Here is a 20,838-nt window from a genome sequence, read left to right as displayed (position 1 = left end):
ATGGCTGTTTTTATCAATGTATTTATTTATTTGCAACAAATTTGGTCTCAGCACTTAGCTATGTTATTTTGTCAGGCATTTGAACACAGGTTGTAACACAGGTGGCATATGATAGGCTGACCTATGAACCTCACCTGCATCAGCTCCTTTAAAAGCCGGTTGGAGCACAGAACAGAATCACTCTTGACAAAGTCTGGGCGAACCCAGACGAAACGCGTAGAGACATTTCTATCCCATTTTATGACTATCTGCATTAACACTGCATTCACTGACACCATTTGGAAGGTGTTTTTAACAAGTACAGTGTGGATTCTTGCAGCAGTCTTCACCCTGGAATTTGCTTACATATATGCCTTTAATGTTTTTATGTTTGTAAGTAGCCATTTGTCTTGTGCACTTACTGTTCAAATAAATTGTATTTCACTTGAGTCAGGCTGCTCCTGTCCCATTCTTTCTATTTTCGCTTAAAATTGCATGCTCTATAGGAATCACGAAATAAAAAAATTGGGTTCAGTGTCCCTTTAATATAAACTAGGTCAAATTGTTTGTTTATATTATTTACTGTATATTTTTTCCATAACACTTTAATTCAAAGCTCTATAAAAAAGAACTGTTGATCATATTCAGTAAATTTAAGTGCAAAAAGAACGCAATTCAGTAATATTAGAAACTTAAAGGGACAGTATAGTCAGAATTAAACTTTTATTATTCAGATTTGCTTTGTTTCCTTGATGAGCATACTTAGGTTGGCTCAGGAAAAAACATTGCATCATTTGGAGCTAACTGCTGATTGGTGGCTGCACATATATGCCTCTTGCCATTGGCTCACCCTATGTGTTCAGCTAGCTCCCAGTAATTTCTTTCAATAAAGGATACCATAAATGAAGTAAATTTAATAATATAAGTAAATTGGAAAGTTGTTTAAAATAAAATGATTTATCTGAGTAGGGAAATACAAAATTGATTTCACATCCCTTTAAACAAAGTCCATAGAAACTAGTAAAATAACGTGATTCCTACAACATCAATAAAACTATAACTGAAATCTTTGTAGAACAACCTATAAAGGGCTAGATTATGAGAGGTTCGGTAACTGTTGTGCGTCGGAAGTAGCATGCATATTACAGATTGAAAGTAAACGTGTTTGCTTAAGAGCAATTTAAATGAATGTCGGGATAACCTGATTTTAGATCTCTCTGGTTAACTGTTACAAAAAACAGAAACGTGACAAAAAATTAATTTAATAGTACAGTTACAATCATAATAACACTGATAAAAATTATTGCATAAAAAGTTTATTAGGGCTCAAAGAAATTAGATCTTAGGTGTTAAAAAGGGGATGCAAAGCGGTTTAACATAAAGATAAATAAATATACATGTCTAAATATCTATATGTATGCATGTGTGTGTATGTATATATATATATATATACCTACCCTCTCTGCCAGATTACAACTGAAGTAGTATTTTACGCTCCTGCTTGTGTGCTAACTCCGCTAGAAGTAAGCTTTTTGAGGGCTCATATTACAAGTTCAAAGTAAAGAGTTTTTGCTTGTGTGCTTGCCCGACACACGTAAAAGCAGATCTTAGAATATTACATGCATGATAATGTATTCACACGTAGAAGTCAATAGAGCAAAAAAGTGGGAAAAAAACTAACACCCTATTTGCACGCAAACACAATAGCATATTCATAAGTGCGCTAACCTGACATAAAAATATGAATATTCCACATTCAAAACTTTAAATAGAAGAGTTTGTTCTATTTATTCATAAATGCATATTTCTACATAAATCTGATGGTATTTTGGTACAATATATATCTATACCTATATATAGGGTGACCATATTGCCGCTTTAAAAAGGGACACGTATGAAAAATGCATATGTCAGGGTTATTATACAAAACATTTCTTTAAATAGTCCTGAAAACAGCCCTGACATATGTATTTTTCATATGTGTCCCTTTTTAAAGAGGTGATATGGTCACCCCACCTATATATTTAACTGATAAAATGTAGGTAGATAGATATATAAATAGATATAGGAATATCTATTTACAAATACATAGAACATATTTTGCTTTGTGCAGAACATTGGAATGTCAAATACATATGTACAAAGACCTCTAGGTGCTAAAAAAATTTAAGCACTATTATGTGTTTCATTTTTGCGCTACAGATAACACAACTTGTAATATGAGTGATGTTAGGGCAGGACACTACCTATTGAAAGTATAAGGTGGGCTAAAAAAAAGTAATCAATATTAACTTTCTCTGGTAAAACTATGTTACCAATGATTTGTAACAACAGATTGTTCACTATTCTTAGAACAGGGCTGCAATATGGGTAGTGAACCCTGTACTATTAATAGCGCTCCACTTAAAATCAATGCCTTTGTGTTTAAATAATACCTTACATTGTTTTCTCTGTCTTGAACTTCAATAATTGGTGAGTAAGTGATCATGGTTTACTTTCATGTGTTAGGTACAGATCTAAAGAATATAAGAATGAAAGGTTCTCAAGGCAATAGTGCCCAAAAAGCTTAACACTGTAATATTAATAACTTATGACTAAATACATTTTTAATATGTATTAAAATAAGTAATACACAATCCAAATTGAGGTAGAATCATAAAAAGGACAAAACAAGGTAAATAAAAAGTGAAAGTCCATAGAATTAATGTATAAATGAAATTTAAGGTGGAATAATTGGTAGATGGGGAAATGGAAAAGCTGATTCACAAATGTGTATCTGTGCATACCTTTAAACCTGTCTGCCCATCATCCCAGCGAGTAGGCTTCCCCTGCCTGCATTTTCCATTGCACAATGCTCCTCCTGTTCTCACACAACCAATTGCATGAGAGCAGGGCTTGTAAATCATCCTGGCTGGATCTGCATAGGAAAATTTAACTTCATCACCCTTGAGGTTGTGGAGAGGTTAAGTAGCGGCAGTCTTCAAACTATTGCTTCTTAACTAGCATTGCAGGCTTGCTCTTGAGAGTCTGCACCAAAGATGGGTCCACATCACAAATTTAGCCAATTGTTGGAAAAATCATCTTAAGTTTTAGCCAATAATCATAATATTTCCTTTAAAATATACCAGTGTGATCAGCTGGAAATATTTCAGCCTTTTGTATCAATTCCCCCTCCTACACAGTTTAGGGCTAGATAGTAAGGCGCAAACGGTTTTGCGCAAGCGATATTGTCTTTTCGCAAGCCTTTTTAATTGCGCTGATATTACAAGTTGAGCAAAGTATTATATATATTTATTTATATTTAGATTTGTGTGTGTATATATATATATATATATATATATATATATATATATATATATATATATATATATATATATATATGTATATATATATATATATATATATATATATATATATATTGACATACTTCTATGGCAGAAATTATATAAATATATAGGTTTAATCTATGCAAAAATAATATATAAAAATATTTTCTACTAGGTAAACCAACTTGCAGCTGTGCAGCAGGATTTACAGGTCCCAACTGTGGTCGTAAAGTGTGTGATAATTTTTGCCAAAATAGTGGAACATGCAGTGTATCTTCTGGAAATCAGCCTTATTGCCACTGCCTTACAGAGTACACAGGTGACAGATGTCAATATCGTAAGTAAAAGTTTGAATCAAATAAACACTTTTTTTCTATTGTGCCATATAAAGTTTTGTTTTGTACTTTAACAGCATTAAAAGATTTGTTGTTTAGAGCCTAATTTTAAAACAATCTTTCCATATATTTATTGTCTCAGGAATCTCAGACTACACAAAAAAAAACTTAAAGGGACATGTAAATGCAATAATACAATGTTCTAATTTGTTAGATCAATTATTACAAAAACATCTCTTGAAGGCTGTTTTTAACACCTGCTCCTATTTTAGAGCTCCAAATGTTGCAATTCCAAGAAGCACGGGGCCAGGGCTAGGGGCAACATAACCATTTAGTTCTTAATCACTGACTTTGGGTTATATGTTCAAAATCTCTGTGAGATTATCTAAAAGGATCCTGCAGCACTGCTAGTGAAATTTTTAAAAGGCAGATTTTGCTTTATTTCTCCAAGTGGCATTTCAAGGGGCATTTCCTGCATTTCTGTATGTGAAGGAGAATAATTTAAGCGGAAATACTGGCGCTGAAAGCAGGGTAGTACACAAATACAATATACGGGTAACCTAAAAGGGTCTACCTTAGCAGAAATATAATCGTTATAAAAGTTAATAAATGGTAATAGCCTAATATATATCTTAGAAAATATATTTAATAGTGTAAAATTACAATACAATCAAGATTATAAAATCCGTGTTAATAAAATCAGTACATATATACTAAAAAGTAATTAATGGGGCCCTTTAAATTAGTTTGAAAAAACATACAGAAAGGGGAAAGATTAACCACAAATCTATAAATATATATACTGTGATTGAGGATAGAAGAAAACTATACTCAAATAAATATAAGTATAAAGAGGGCAGAGATATTCAAACAGTATAAATAAAAACAAATAGCAATACAAACAGACTTAATAACTGGACGTCCAGCGTAAAAACCAGGGGTTAAAACAGTAATAATCTGGGGTTAAAACAGTATTAACCTGAAAGTGCACTATAGTGAACAAAAACACTCGTGACTAGATGATCATACTAATAGCATTGGATCAAGCTAATGGGCGAGTGAGGTACCTTGCGCTAATCTGTGGAGCACAGATTGAATATTGTTCGTCCTGTAGGTGGGTGATCCTCTGGAGGTGGGTGTGTACTCCTAGCGTAGTTCACTTACATCACCCTTTCTGAAAATGTCCAGCTGATTTTGGGAGGAACAGAATGTAAACGATCTCTGGGGTAATAGCAATCCTTTAGATGATGGTAGATAGTAACTTCAAGGCACTCTTATTCCGTGGTGCTTAGTGCTGGTACTAGATCATCTGGCAGTATATTCAATTTGTAGACTGGTGCGCTCCCTCAGAGGGCTGTATTCAAATTCACAGGCCTTGGGGGTAGTGAGCCAGGCTTTGGTAGTTGTCCTGTGTGCTTTTTCAACACAATAGCAATCCTTTTGGCGGCTGTATCAAGTTCACAAGCCTTAAAGGAGTTCAGCTTAGCAGTAGTTCTTCTTGTAGGAAATGAGACACAGTCATCAACCAGCTTCTCCCCTCACTTGGGGCTTTTTCAAGATGTGTTCTCATTGCTGGCAGGTATTCCTTTATAGGGCTATCCTGTATCCTTATTGGTTAGTTCAAAGGGGTGTGTGATCCCAGTTAAGGTGGAAATTGAGTTATATCCCTTAAACTTTTATGGAGGTATCTTATTGTCTCTTGTAGTTTTTTGGAAATGTCCCGTTGTTAATTTTAGTTTAACAACTAGTATACTAAAAGTACATATTGCTCCGGAAAGGAACAACCATACGTGTAATATGGTCACATCCATGGTGTCAAGTGAAATAGACTTAAATTATGAGTAAAGTCTGTTCAAGAGTTAGTATTTTTTGGAGTCCTCAATTTGATTAAACACATAGGTAGAGGTAAAAGACATATGCCAGTATTGTACAGGGAATATAAAGTTTTTACAGAGTTTTACATTTGATAATTACAAACAGAAGTAAATTAGGGACAAAAAAAGAGAGAACTGGGGGTTCTCATTGTCTTAGAGTTAAAGTTAAACACATAGGTAAATAATTTTTCCCATATGTGTATATGATACAGAAAATAGACAGACATTCTAGATATTTCACGTTTGGTGGTTGCATATTGGGGCATACTTATCTGATCAAGAGTCAGTATTGTTTGGGGGATGATAGTATGATTAAATGATTAAAACAATTTTGCTTTATTTCTCCAAGTGGCATTTCAAGGGGCATTTCCTGCATTTCTGTATGTGAAGGAGAGACAAGTCCAGTGCAATATAGCACAGCATGACATCAGAGTTCTGCTGCATTTACACTTTGTGTTTTGTATTTTATATCACTTTACACTTTAGATTAACTTTTATTACATTTAAACTGTGCACTTTCTACTTTGTCTTTTATTTTGTACTAGTGGGAAAGCCTGCCCAGAGGGCAGTCAATTGTGGTGACGGAACCAATGAACCACCCTGCCATTTTCAAAAGGGCAGTCTATTGTGGTGACGGAACCACCCTGCCAAGTTCGTAGTCCACCTGGATGCAGCTTACGCTGCATCCAGGTGGATTCTGAAAATGGCAGGGTAGTGAAACAATCCACCTTACACTGCATCCAGGTGGATTCTGAAAAAAGGCAGGGTGGTGAACATTACATTAATGTGGTATTTATAAATAACAGATAATAATGATAGTTATCACAATAATAATAATAATAATAATAATAATAATAACGTATTAAAGTTCAGCTTTATTGTAAAGGAAACTAGAATTTGGATGGTCTTAAACATTTTAATTAAAATTAAAAAGTATTTTCCTTGATCTGCAGTTTTCTTTAATATGCCTGTTGCCTATAATAGTTTGACTTTGTACTGTATTTGTCCTTGTTCCCTGTTGTAGATGTATGTCATCATTACTGTGTAAACTCTGAATCCTGCACTATTGCTGATGATGGTAGTGTTGAATGTGTGTGTCCAATGAGATACGAAGGGACCAAATGCGAAGTGGACAAATGCACAAGATGCCGCGGGGGACTTTGCATAATAGACAAAAATAGTTATGATATAAGCTGCAAGTAAGTATTTTTTTTTCTATATGTGTATTTTAAATGATATAGAATATTATGAGTATTATAAAAACTGTAACAGAAGAGAACTTTTACTTAGTTGTTTTCTCTCTCTATAATCATATTTCACGTTCAATTTTTTGATTAAAATTGTAGGCTTTTGGATGCTATCAGTGCCTGCATGTCCTTTCACGCCTTAATGGCTTTAAGTCAAGCTGCTATTGAACAAATAAACAGTTTTTGAAACTGTAATTGGAATTTTCTACTTTTGTATCTTGTAAAGTTTGGCGACACACTGGATGCAAGTTAATGTGTATGAAAAAAAGGCATATAACGATTTATTTGTACAATAGATCTTTCCAATCTAAAGTTATCTTGATTTAGCTTACCATTATATGCCTGTTTTAGAGTCTAGGATGATTTAATTCATGATATCCATGTTGATCTAGTTTCTACAATCATATAATGTAATACATGTTAAATTAGATAAGGAATTTACAAATGATTTTGTCTTATCTTTATTAGTGATGGCAGAAGTGACACATTTGTGAACAAAATCTCAAAGAAATTGTTTTCTTGTTATAATTTAAACTTTAAAAATGTAATATTATTATTGTATGTAAAAAAACTGCAAACTCTCTGGGGAAAAAAAGTGTTGCATATTTGTAAAGGGTATACAAAATGGAAAAGCATGTGTTCTTTCATAAGCAAATATTTAAGAAAATTGCTTTCTCTTACATAATAAATAGTATAACGAGGGGCATTTTTTCATTGTGTACTATGTACCCGCATTCAGTGTACTACATAGAATTTTGTTAGCAAATATTTTTTTATCCATTCTTAAAACCAGGGCTTGATGCTGAACATGTTATCACTGGCCCTGTCGCAACTTTATTCAAGTGACAGTGAAGTCAAAATTAAACCTTCATGATTCAGATAGAGCATACAATTTTAAAATATTTTCCAATTCACTCCCATTTTAAAATGTGCACAATCTTATATATGGACACTTTCTGATTAACCAGCCCCTACTGAACATGTGCAAGATTTACAGGATATGCGCATATGTATTTTGTGATTGGTTGATGGCTGTCACATGATGCATTTGTGAGTAAAATGTAAATAAATCTGACATTTGTCAGGAAAAAAGTCAGCTACTCATTTAAAAATTCAAACTACGTGCTTTTGCATTGTGTTTTTATTATGCATTTATTGATTATGCTAGTCTATTTTGTTTTGTGGTGCTTTAATCAAATACTGGGGTCTGTATCCTTGTAGCCATCTGGACACAAGACCTTTCCTCTATCCCTTTCCTCTATCCCTTTCCTCTATCCCTTTTCTCTATACCTGCACATGCTACTAGATATTGCAGAACTGATTTGTACTCATTCACTATTTTACCATTTTACTAAATTGAGCTGTGGGTACCTGCCATCCCCATCCAGCCCTATCAATGTACAAAAGAAGAACTGCTTTACATGCCAGTCGATTGTTTGCACACAGAGCAATATTAAGGCAATCCAGCAATTCAAGGGTTAAACAGGCAGAGAAGACATTCAGAGTTCAGCAATATTAAGACAATCCAGCAATTCAAGGGTTAAACAGGCAGAGTAGTCAGACAGGCAGAGTTCAGCAATATTAAGGAAATCCAGCAATTCAAAGGTTAAAGCACATAGGAGCACATACAGTAACACCTATACTTGGGCAGTGAATGTAAGTTATGCAAGTACTTACATAGGCACCGATTTGCGCAAAGGAGCTCAAAGGATCTGGCTTCAGAGGGGAAGAGACATGCGGAGATGACGTCGTCGCCGCACGGTCATAGCAACCACTGCGTCCCTGGCATCAACCAGAGCAGCAACCGTCATGTCCCTGGCAACAGCCAGGGGGCGGCACAAGGGAGCGGCGTGACATAGCCCCACACTCAAGGGTTCCCTCCAAAAAACCAGAGCCAGCTTCGAAGGGTGAGCAGCATTGAACTTGGAGACCAAAGATGGCACATGCACATTACAGGCAGGAACCAAGGAACCCTACGCCACAGAGTATCCATTCCAGTGTATGAGGTATTGGATCTGCCTGTGCCTGATTCTGGAATACAAGATTTTGGGAACCGCATACTTCGGTTCACCATGAATCAGGAGTGGACGTCTGAGTCGAGTGTAACTATTTGTGATGTAGGGTTTGAGAAAGGAGATGTGAAAGACTGGGTGAATGTGCAAGGTCTTAGGCAAGGCCACTCTGTAGGCAACAGGAGAAAGTATTTTGAGGAGTTTATAAGGACCAATATACCGAGATCCCAATTTGTGACAAGGTAACATAGACACCCAGACAAAATCACCTGCAACAAAGGCACGAATATTGTCAAACCTCTTATATCTAGAGGTGGATGAGTGTAACTGAGAGCGTTTTCATTGCCAATGAGTTGTGAAGTCAGTGAAGCGACGTTCTGCAACAGGGACTTTTGTGGATTGAGCAGAAAGAGGAAAAACACAAGGTTGATAACCAGATGCAGCTTGGAAAGGGGAGCATCATAGAGAAGAATGCCAATGAGAGTTCTTTGCAAGTTCAGCTAGGGGTAATAACCCAGACCAATTAGTGTGTTGTGAATTGAAATATATTCTGAGATCTCTCCATCTGCCCATTAGTCTGGGAGTGATAACCAGAGGACAAAGAAACAATGGTTCCAAGCAATTTGCAAAAGCATCTCCAAAAGGTAGAAATAAATTGAGGTCCTCTGTCTGTCAGAGACGATATTTATGGGTATACCATGTAATCGTACCAAGTGTAACAGAAAAAGAGTGGACAATTATTGGGCTGTAGGTAACTTTTGTTAGAGGTGCAAAATGAGCAAATTTAGAAAACTGATCCACCAGACCACCACCACACATATGACTGTATGATGGTCAGAAGAAGGAAGTTCTACAACAAAATCCATAGCTATGTGTGTCCATGGTTGTTTAGGTATGGACAACAGTTGAAGTAATTATTGCAAGTAATTTTTTTTTCTTTGATTTTTACCCTGCTTCTAATAAAATGCTAATTTAGTGCTTTACCTGTGCTCTGCTTTTTCTTGTTTAAGGACCCAGCGGTTGAAGTAGGGCATGTGGTAGGGAACGCAAAGTCTTATTAACAGCACAAGTCTAGCAAGCTTTGATATAATCCTGAGAGTCCGACTTCATGGTAGGCCACCACACATGTTGGGAAACGAGTTTATAGGTTCTTGTCAAACCAGGATGACCTGACAGCTTGCTGTCATGAGCCCAGGATAATACAGGAGAGCGAAGGTTTAGAGGATCATAAAGGAACTCAGGAGTCGCAGTGGCTTCAGAAGGTTTTCTTGACTGGGCTCTTTGAAGTCTTTGAAGAAGAGAGGTGTTGAGCTGAGCAACCACACAGGAGGGGGTATGATGTGTTTGATAGGAGATTCAGAGGAGTCACTAAACTGAGGAAACTGACAGAAAAAGGGCATCAGCCTTTTAATTCTTGGTCCCAGGAAGGTAAGAGTATATAAAGTTAAAACGAGAAAAGAATAGGGCACACCTGGCCTGTCGAGGATTGAATTGATGAGCAGTCTCTAGGTATGTAAGATCCTTGTGGTCAGTGAGAATCTGAATGGGGTTGGGGGTACCCTCTAGCCAATAACGTCATTCAATCAGGGCCATCTTAATGGCTAAGAGTTCATGATTGCCCACATTGTTATTCCTTTCTGCGGGAGTGAAGCGATTGGAGAAAAAGGCTACCAGGTGCAACTTAAAGGTTAAAGGGTCCATTTGGGTCAAGACCACACCAGCTCCTATCTCGGAGGCATCAACCTCTAAAGTGAACTGCAGGTCAGGATCAGGATGGCGGAGCACAGGAGCAGAACAAAATACTTTTTTCAAATGAGAGAAAGCATCCACAGCTACAGGAGGCCAGCTACAGGAGGCCAATTCTTGCAGTCTCTGTTTCATTTAGTCAGCTCAGTGAGTGGACAAGTGATTTGGGAGAAGTTCTTTATAAACTTGCGATAATAGTTGGAGAACCCCAAGAATTTCTGTAGTTCCTTTTAAAGAGGTGGGTTGTTGCAATTCCAGAACTGTAGATAGCTTTGTAGAATCCATGGCAAAACCCAAGCCAAGGAACTGGATCTGAACTTGATCAAACTCACATTTCTACAGTTTGGCTACCAGAGAATTGTTTCTGAGGTGAAGTACCTGTTTTACATGCTCATGATGCTCCTCGAGGGTGGAGGAGAATATGAGGATGTCATATAAATAGACAATTACAGTACGATTAAGGAGGTCACGGACGATATCATTGACAAATGCTTGGAAGACAGCAGGGGCATTACACAGCCCAAAAGGCATCACAAGGTATTCATAATGCCCTGATCTTATGTTGAAAGCAGTCTTCCATTCATGTCCCGGGAAGATAGGAATGAGATTGTATGCTCCACATAGGTCCAACTTTGTAAAGTAATGAGCATTTTGGAGCGAATCATATAGCTCAGTGATCAAAGGGATAGGATAATGGTTCTTGATAGTAATGTTGTTTAGGGCTCTGTAATCGATACAGGGTCTGAGACCACCATCCTTTTTACTAACAAAATGAAGCCATCCCCGGCAGGAGAGGAGAAAGGGCAAATAAAGTATTTAGCTAGGTTTTCTTTGATGTATTCCTCCATGGCCTAGGTTTCAGCTTTGAAGAGCGGATACGTCCTCCCTTTAGGAAGTGGGGCTCCAGGGAACATGTCAATTTTGCAGTTGTAAGGATAGTGGGGTGGCAACAGATCAGATGCTTTCTTTTCAAAAACATCTGTAAATTCTGCATATACTGAGGGAAGATTAGAAGGGGTCTGAAGGCTGGCTATAGGGACGTGATGCAGTGGAGTAACTTTAGCCATGCAGGAGTGAAAACAGGATTTACCCCAGGAGGCCAACTGTCCCTCAGTCCAGTAGAACTGAGGATTGTGAATACATAGCCAAGGAAGACCAATGATATCTGGTTGTGCAGGAGAATGAATGACATTGAACTGCATTTGTTCGGTATGTAGGACTCCCACAGTCAAGGTTAGGGTTGCTGATTCTAAATGGATTAAACCTGAGCCAACGGGTGTGCCATACAGAGTAGTTATTTTTTTCCATTGTTTTTTCTGAAGTAGAGGCAACCCTGCATGAATTATGATACAGTGATCCAGAAAATTTCCAGCTGCCCCTGAATTAATAGAGGCTTGAGCGTTGTCAGAATTCTGAAGAAAGGTAAGAATAACAAGTACCAGAGTCCTGGAAGAGTGAAAGGATTTAGTAGTGGCTACGCTTAGAGGTACCCCACATTTATCCTCTAAGCGTTGGCTTTTCCCAGCAGTATATGACAGTTCTTGAGTTGGTGTGAGTTAGAACCACAATAGAAACACAGTCTCAACCTCCTTCTTCTCTGTCTTTCAGAGTGAGAGGGCTTAAGGGAAGAGAGATCCATGGGTTTCTCTTCAGAGGTAACTGGAGGTGCTGAAAGGGTAGAAAATGGTCTAGAGACTGGACGAGTAGGTGGACAAGAGGGAAGGATTCTGTGACTTCTTTATCTCTCAGCTTGACTTTCCTGAAAGCAAGAATCCAGACTGATACAAAGTGTTATGAATTCATCCAGGGAAGATGGAACATCACGATAAGTGAGTGTCAGATTTTTTTCCTTCCTTGTTTGCCATGTGCTGCTGGCAGTCATTTAACTCACCTATCTTGCTGACTTTGGTGCATACTGTGTGATGCTGCTCATTTCCTGCACTTCCTTTTATGGCCAGACTGGTGTACATCATCCATGTGAGACAGGATGCAGTCTCAGTATTGTGATGTCATCACTTATTATTTAAAGGGCCTCTGTTCAGTATGCTTTACCCTTGCATTGTCTCAGACCTGTTTGTGAGAGCTCCTGTTTATTACCGGGCTGTCTGACGTCCCTCCTGATCCCTTGCTTGTTCCTGACTCTACTGTTCTCCTTGTTCCTGACTTTTAAAATATAAACATAAAACCTATATACAATATTAAAAGAGGAGCATAAAATCCAATCATCCACAATGTCTACACAGTCTACAGAGTATGTTTACATCACTCAAGATTTATTCCTTTACAGAATGTATTTTTATTGAGAAGAATTCTTTCACTTTAATTAATTCATTTATCCTTTGTTTTACCATTATAACACACCCTGCTATTCACAAGCCATTTTTATGCGCCCATGATCAACCAGAAAATATACAAACAATCCTAACCTTATCCATGTATGATTTCATTTAGTAAAATAGACTCCAATCAAAATCTTTATTGAGGCCCTTGGGGATAAGGCAATCCAGTTTGTGAATCCAGAACATCTCCCTAACTTTTAGGAGATGCTCTCTATCGCCCCCCCTCCTTGGTTTCATCACCTGGTCTATAACTAAGAATCTAAGCTGACTTATATTGTGACCTGCAGAGAGGAAGTGAGAGGACACCGGTGCTTCTTTATTATTACACCTTATGTTGGATTTGTGTTCCGTTATCCTCTCCCTTACCTCTCTGCAGGTCTCGCCAATATAAATAAATCCACACGGACATTTAATCATGTAAATAGCATATGTTGCTCTGCATGTAAAATATTTGTTTATTGTAAACTTCCTACCACTAGTAGGATGGTAGAAGTATTTGCCTTTTATCATTGAGCTGCAATGGCTACAGTTTAAACATGGATAGCAGCCATTATTGCTACTACCAATTGTTGATTGTATACTTCTCTTTCCAGGGCCTATGTCTGTGTGTATGATCCAATCCCTAATTCTTTTATTTCTCTTGTATGCAATCATTTGTTCTTTTTTGAATTCTTCCACCTGTGGGTTGCACTCCCTGATGATGTGCCAATGTTTTTTTAGGATACCTGCAATCTTTCCACTCAGTCTATTATGCTGTGTTACAAATATCATATTGTTCTCGTTTCTTTTGTCTGTCTGTTTTTGGCTCTGTCCTAAACCCTCCTCAACATTCACAAGCTGTTCTTTTATTAGTTTTTCTGGGTAGTTCCTAGTGATGAACTTATTGGCCATTTCTCCCAGTCTCTGTTTGCACTTGCTACCATCTGAGACAATCCTCTTCACTCTAGTGAACTGACTCTTGGGTATTGCTCTGAACACACTTTCTGGGTGGCAACTGCCATACTGTAACAAATTATTCTTATCAGTTTTTTTTTTGTACAGGTCAGTCTCCAAGAAACCTTTATCCTTATAAACATAAGTATCCAAGTACTCTACTCCTACCTCGCTCATATTTAGACTGAACTTCAATCCATTCACTGAACAATTAAGGTCTTCTATAAATGATAAAAGGCTCACAACGTCGCCCCCCCCATACGCCAAACACATCATCGATAAATCTCCACCAGGAGATGCCATATGTTTGAAAATTCATATTAGAGTATGCAAAATGTTCCTCAAAACTACTCATAAATATGTTGGCGTATGTGGGGGCGACGTTGAAGCCCATTGCTGTACCCTGTTTTTGGATAAATTAGCAATACAATCACTAAGAGGTAATACTGATATAATTATCAAGGAGGCGGACAAGGGTGGGGCGGTGGTTATACTTAATAAATCAGACTATATAGAGGAGATTGAACATCAACTAGCAGATAGTCAAGTATATGAAAAATTAACCAGAGACCCCACTATACAAATTAACAAGGAAATAGAGAACATATTGCAATTAGCAGTCAAGAGGGAGATTATTTCAGAGAAATTTAAAGATGACTTATTTGAGAAAAATCCCATTAGACCTGTTATTTACGTGTTACCTAAGATCCATAAAGCTATTAATAAACCACCTGGGCGCCCCATTGTGGCTGGAATAGGGTCTGTGTTCTCAAACATGTCTGTCTTTTTGGACAAAGTATTACAACCCTTAATACAGAAAACTACCTCTTATATAAGGGACACAAATGATTTTTTATCTAAACTCAAAAATCTTGGGCAGGTTGGAGATAAATGCATATTATTTACACTGGATGTCTCCAGTTTGTATACCTCTATTAGGCATACTAGTGGAATTGCAGCAGTAGAAAACATATTGAAATCTAGTAGCAATTATACTGCCCAAGAGATTGAGTTTTTGATAAATTTGTTGACTATCATTCTCTATCAGAACTATTTTTTATTCATGGACACTTACTACCTCCAAAAACAGGGTACAGCAATGGGCTCCAATGTTGCCCCCACATACGCCAACATATTTATGAGTAGTTTTGAGGAACATTTTGTATACTCTAATATGAATTTTCAAACATATGGCATCTCCTGGTGGAGATTTATCGATGATGTGTTTGGCGTATGGGGGGGCGATGTTGTGAGCCTTTTATCATTTATAGAAGACCTTAATTGTTCAGTGAATGGATTTAAGTTCAGTCTAAATATGAGCGAGGTAGGAGTAGAGTACTTGGATACTTGTGTTTATAAGGATAAAGGTTTCTTGGAGACTGACCTGTACACAAAAAAAACTGATAAGAATAATTTGTTACAGTATGGCAGTTGCCACCCAGAAAGTGTGTTCAGAGCAATACCCAAGAGTCAGTTCACTAGAGTGAAGAGGATTGTCTCAGATGGTAGCAAGTGCAAACAGAGACTGGGAGAAATGGCCAATAAGTTCATCACTAGGAACTACCCAGAAAAACTAATAACAGAACAGCTTGTGAATGTTGAGGAGGGTTTAGGACAGAGCCAAAAACAGACAGACAAAAGAAACGAGAACAATATGATATTTGTAACACAGCATAATAGACTGAGTGGAAAGATTGCAGGTATCCTAAAAAAACATTGGCACATCATCAGGGAGTGCAACCCACAGGTGGAAGAATTAAAAAAAGAACCAATGATTGCATACAAGAGAAATAAAAGAATTAGGGATTGGATCATACACACAGACATAGGCCCTGGAAAGAGAAGTATACAATCAACAATTGGTAGTAGCAATAATGGCTGCTATCCATGTTTAAACTGTAGCCATTGCAGCTCAATGATAAAAGGCAAATACTTCTACCATCCTACTAGTGGTAGGAAGTTTACAATAAACAAATATTTTACATGCAGAGCAACATATGCTATTTACATGATTAAATGTCCGTGTGGATTTATTTATATTGGCGAGACCTGCAGAGAGTTAAGGGAGAGGATAACGGAACACAAATCCAACATAAGGTGTAATAATAAAGAAGCACCGGTGTCCTCTCACTTCTTCTCTGCAGGTCACAATATAAGTCAGCTTAGATTCTTAGTTATAGACCAGGTGATGAAACCAAGGAGGGGGGGCGATAAAGAGCATCTCCTAAAAGTTAGGGAGATGTTCTGGATTCACAAACTGGATTGCCTTATCCCCAAGGGCCTCAATAAAGATTTTGATTGGAGTCTATTTTACTAAAGGAAATCATACATGGATAAGGTTAGGATTGTGAAGAAAAAGGGTGGCGAGTTAAGACCATGCATCGATTATAGGGGTCATAATAGTCTTACCATTAAGAATGCTTACCCTATTCCGCTCATTACGGAACTCTTTGACCACCTCAAGGGAGCTGCGGTCTTTTATTTGAGAGGAGCGTACAATCTCGTTAGGATCAAGGAGGGCCATGAATGGTAAACAGCTTTTAACACCAGGAGCGAGCATTATGAGTATCTTGTAATGCCCATTGGCCTATGTTTTGTGTTTTCAAAATGTATTAATGATGTCCTATGAGATATGTTGCAACAGTGTGTTGTGGTGTACTTAGACAACATCCTCATAAACTCACCCACACTTGAGGCTCATAGTTCTGATGTTACACGGGTACTTCAGAGACTACGTGAGAACGGCCTGTTTTGTAAACTCAAGAAATGTGAGTTCCATCAGACTCAAGTAACCTTCCTAAGTTATGTTATCTCTGTTGCAGGGTTTTCCATGGATCCTGACAAGCTATCTGCAGTTTTGCAGTGGCCCCGCCCAGTTAGTCTTCGGTCTATTAAACGTTTTTTGGGGTTCGCCAATTACTACTGAAAGTTTATTAAAAACTTTTCTTCCTTGGTCAAACCTATCACAGACATGAACCGTAAAGGGAATGATCCACTCCATTGGTCAGCTACTGCCATTAAGGCCTTTGATAGTCTTAAGACTGCCTTTGCTGCCACTCCAGTTCTGGCTCATCCTAACCCTGTCCTGCCTTTTGTTCTTGAGGTCGATGTGTCTGAGATTGGAGTAGGTGCCCTCATGTCTCAACGTCCTACGCCTGACGGTTCCTTGCATCCGTGGGGTTTCTTCTCTAAGAAATTGTCTCCAGCGGAGTGCAATTATGAAATTGGTGACAGGGAATTACTGGCCATAATTTTGGCACTCAAGGAATGGAGGCATCTTCTTGAGGGTACTAGCGTGCCAGTGCTCAGTCTTACTGACCACAAGAATTTAACTTATCTATCTTAAGCAAAATGTTTGTCGCCCCGACAGGCCAGATGGGCGCTATTTTTGTCTCGGTTTAATTATGTGGTCTCCTACCTGCCTGGTAGTATGAATGCTAGGGCTGATGCCCTCTCTTGACAATTTTCGCCTCTGCCCAAGGAGGAGTCTATACCTACTCCAGATATACCTCCTGACCATATTTTGGCTACCATACATACTAATTTGACTTCTCCATTGGGGGAGGAGATCCTGGCTGCACAAACCAATGTACCTCCTGAGAAACCTAGTGGTAAGTGTTTTGTTCCTGAGAATCTTCAAACTAAACTTTTGCACACTTACCACTATCCTAAAGCTGCAGGTCACCCAGGCAAGAACCGAATGATTTGGTCTGTCACTCGACAATTCTGGTGGCCAGCTCTTAGTTCTGATATTGCTGCATATGTTTCCTCCTGCTCAGTTTGTGCACAGAATAAGACTCATCGACGTCTTCCTGTGGGTCTTCTTCAACCTATTGCTAATGGTGAGCGTCCTTGGACACATCTTTCCATGGACTTCATTGTCGAGCTCCCTGTTTCCAATGGCAATACTGTTATCCTTATGGTGGTTGACCGTTTTCTAAAATGTCACATTGCATTCCCTTGAAGAAGTTGCCTACCGCTCAGGAGCTTGCTTCAATTTTTGCCCGGGAGGTCTTCCGTTTACATGGGTTACCCAAGGAGATAGTGTTGGACTGGGGTAGCCAGTTTGTCTCCAGATTTTTGCGTTCCTTTTGTGCTCAAATGGGGATCCAGCTTTCCTTCTCCTCGTCATATCACCCTCAATCCAATGGGGCTGCGGAACGGTCTAATCAAGCTCTGGAACAGTTCCTCCATTGCTATGTCTCAGATCACCACAATAATTGGTCTGTTACCTTGGGCAGAGTTTGCTTGTAATAGTGCTATTAATGCTTCCTCCAAGTTATCCCCGTTCATGGTGAATTATGGGTTTCAACCATCCTTGTTGCCTGGTTCATTCATGTCTCAGGGTATTCTGGCTTTGGAGAAGCATCTCTGGCAACTCCGTTCCACGTGGGTGCAGATTCAGGATTCTCTTCATCGTTCTATGCAGCGCCAAAAGTTCCAGGCTGATCGTAGGCGTCTGCCCGCGCCTTCCTACCAGGTTGGTGAAAGAGTTTGGCTGTCCTACAGCAACTTGAACCTTCATGTGACTTCCAATAAACTGGCTCCCTGTTATGTTGGTCCTTTTCAAATACTCCGACGGGTCAATCCTGTGGCATATGCTCTTGGACTTCCTCCTGCAATGCGCATCTCCAATGGTTTTCATGAGAAATCATTGGTTTGTAATTGGTTTACCACTGTGTTGCCTCATCCCCATCCTATCTTTGTTGACAATCATGAGGAGTATGAGGTCAGCAGCATTAATGACTCTCGTATGTCCATGGGCCGCGTATAGTATTTGGTTCACTGGAGGAGCGTTCATGGGTTTCCTCCTCTGATGTTCATGCTCCCGCCCACCTCCGTGCCTTCCATGCCCGTTTCCCCAATAAGCCTTTTGTCCTCCCGCGGGGGAGGGGTCGTTGAGGGGAGGGTAATTTCAGGGTTTTTTCCCTGCCTTGTTTGCCATGTGCTGCTGGCAGCCATTTTACTCACCTCTCTTGCTGACTTTGGTGCATACTGTGTGATGCTGCTAATTTCCTGCACTTCCTTTTATGGCCATACTGGTGTACATCATCTGTGTGAGACAGGATGCAGTCTCAGTATTGTGATGTCATCACTTATTATTTAAAGGGCCTATGTTTAGTATGCTTTGCCCTTGCATTGTCTCAGACCTGTTTGCGAGGGCTCCTGTGTATTATCTGGCTGTCTGACGTCCCTCCTGATCCCTGGCTTGTTCCTGACTCTGCTGTTCTCGTTGTTCCTGATTCCAGCTCGTCTGACTACTCACTTTGGCTCCTAACTTGGATCGTCTGACTATCCGCTTTGGCTCCTAACTCGGCTCGTCTGACTATCAGCTATGGTTTTGATTCCTGGCTTGTTATTTGACTTATGGACTTTTTATTATTTTTTGCTATTAATAAAGCTGTGATTATTTTTGCACTTCTCATCTGATTCCTGGCACCCTGACAGTGAGCTCATCCTTGATACTGTCATGCAGGCCTCTCCTTAAGGCTGCTTTTAGAACACTGCCATCCAAACTGGTCTCATGTGCCAAGGTGCAAAACTCGATGGCATATTGTGCCACAGATCTATGTGGTTATCTATTAATTTAAAATATCTTTACTTTCTACTAAATATAATATACTAAATCTCTATGGTGAAACCACTAAAACCAACACAGATAAATTGTGAAATAAACTCTATGAGAGGGTCTCCATTTTTTTCCCCAAACAGTTTATTTAGGAATCAACATATGTTAATAATAAGATAAATATTTACAGTTATAAATATATAAATCTATTTTACAGCAACACAGTCCACATTTAAGATACAGGGCAACTTTACTACAAAAATCCCAATTTGTCCAATAATGCTAAACTACTCATAGGAATATACTTAGCCACATTTCCCAAAGTGTTCACCATATTTCCAGGATAAGTAAGATAAGAAAAAGAGACAGAGGTTCTGGTGTTACAGTATTTTATACCCCAATTCAAAAGGGAGTGGCCTTTCAAATGCCACTCACAGGCCATTGGGAGTGTCCCACCTAGACAGACACTAGACACAAGAACTACTTGAATAAACCAGCTATGTGAATTGCCAGTTATAAAATATGTGATATATATTCCAATATTCCTGTGATAAAATATCACCACAATCTATTGCTCTGGCAGAGCTCCAAGAGAGAGTACTCTGCAGCAGCAGTGCAGCTGGAGATGCCAAATACAGAAGATAATGCAGAAATTAAGGCATCAGCATCGTTCAGGAGTTGAGCACTCTGTTCCAAAATGGGAGAGACCCAGGCTAAGGCCTTGTCTTTCAATAAAGAAATGAGAAAAGTGACCTTTGACTAATGAGACTGGAAATTGTGAGGATCATTACGGAAGTGTAGTCTGCACTGGTTGAGAAAACCCCTACAGTTGGTAGTACCATTGAACTTGTCAGGCAACGGTATATGGGGTATACTTCCAATAACAGAGGGGGGAGTTGCAGCACTAGCAGCAGGGGCCGGCTGTGTAACAGGAACTTCTACGTTCTTCTACAACCAGTGAGGATAGCATAGCTGATATAGCCTCAAGTTTAGAATCCATATTCTGCAAGTGTATGGCATGGGTTCCCAGGGTCTGTCCCTGAAGAGAGACTGCTCTTGCTACCTCATTTGGTCCATGACCCAAGTATAATGCAATGCTACTGGGATATTTCCATATCAGACCAAACTTGGCCAGTAGTCTTCTTATCCCGGGGTCAATGCAGATAGATAAGGAAATATCCCAGAACAAAGTGAGAGTAGAAAATAAGGTAATCAGTACTCACAGTAGACAGGGTAGTCCTTCACGGCAACAGAAAGGCAATCCATAAGTATAGCAGTTCAGGGATAAACCAGGCAGAGTAGTCAGACAGGCAGAGTCTAGCAATGATAAGGCAATCCGGCAATTCAATGGTTAAACAGGCAGAGTAGTCAGACAGGCAGAGTTCAGAAATATTAAGGCAATCCAGCAATTCAAGGGTTAAACAGGCAGAGTAGTCAGACAGGCAGAGTTCAGCAATATTAAGGCAATCCAGCAATTC

The 20,838-nt window shown here is 38.8% G+C and overlaps 1 protein-coding gene across 1 annotated transcript in view; it reads left to right on the top strand.

The window, feature by feature from the left end:
• Positions 1-20,838, top strand: part of LRP1B (LDL receptor related protein 1B) — a 2,715,774-nt gene that overhangs the window by 2,602,083 nt on the left and 92,853 nt on the right. Inside the window, exons 85-86 of the mRNA XM_053698264.1 lie at positions 3,481-3,642; positions 6,539-6,713. Of these exons, the coding sequence (XP_053554239.1) occupies positions 3,481-3,642; positions 6,539-6,713 (337 nt within the window). The remainder of the gene's footprint in view (positions 1-3,480; positions 3,643-6,538; positions 6,714-20,838) is intronic.

This window comes from Bombina bombina, chromosome 1, assembly GCF_027579735.1.
Source record: "Bombina bombina isolate aBomBom1 chromosome 1, aBomBom1.pri, whole genome shotgun sequence".
Taxonomy (NCBI): Eukaryota; Metazoa; Chordata; class Amphibia; order Anura; family Bombinatoridae; genus Bombina; species Bombina bombina.
Note: the sequence above shows the minus strand (reverse complement) of the source record. Positions and strands in the feature narration are given on the sequence as shown.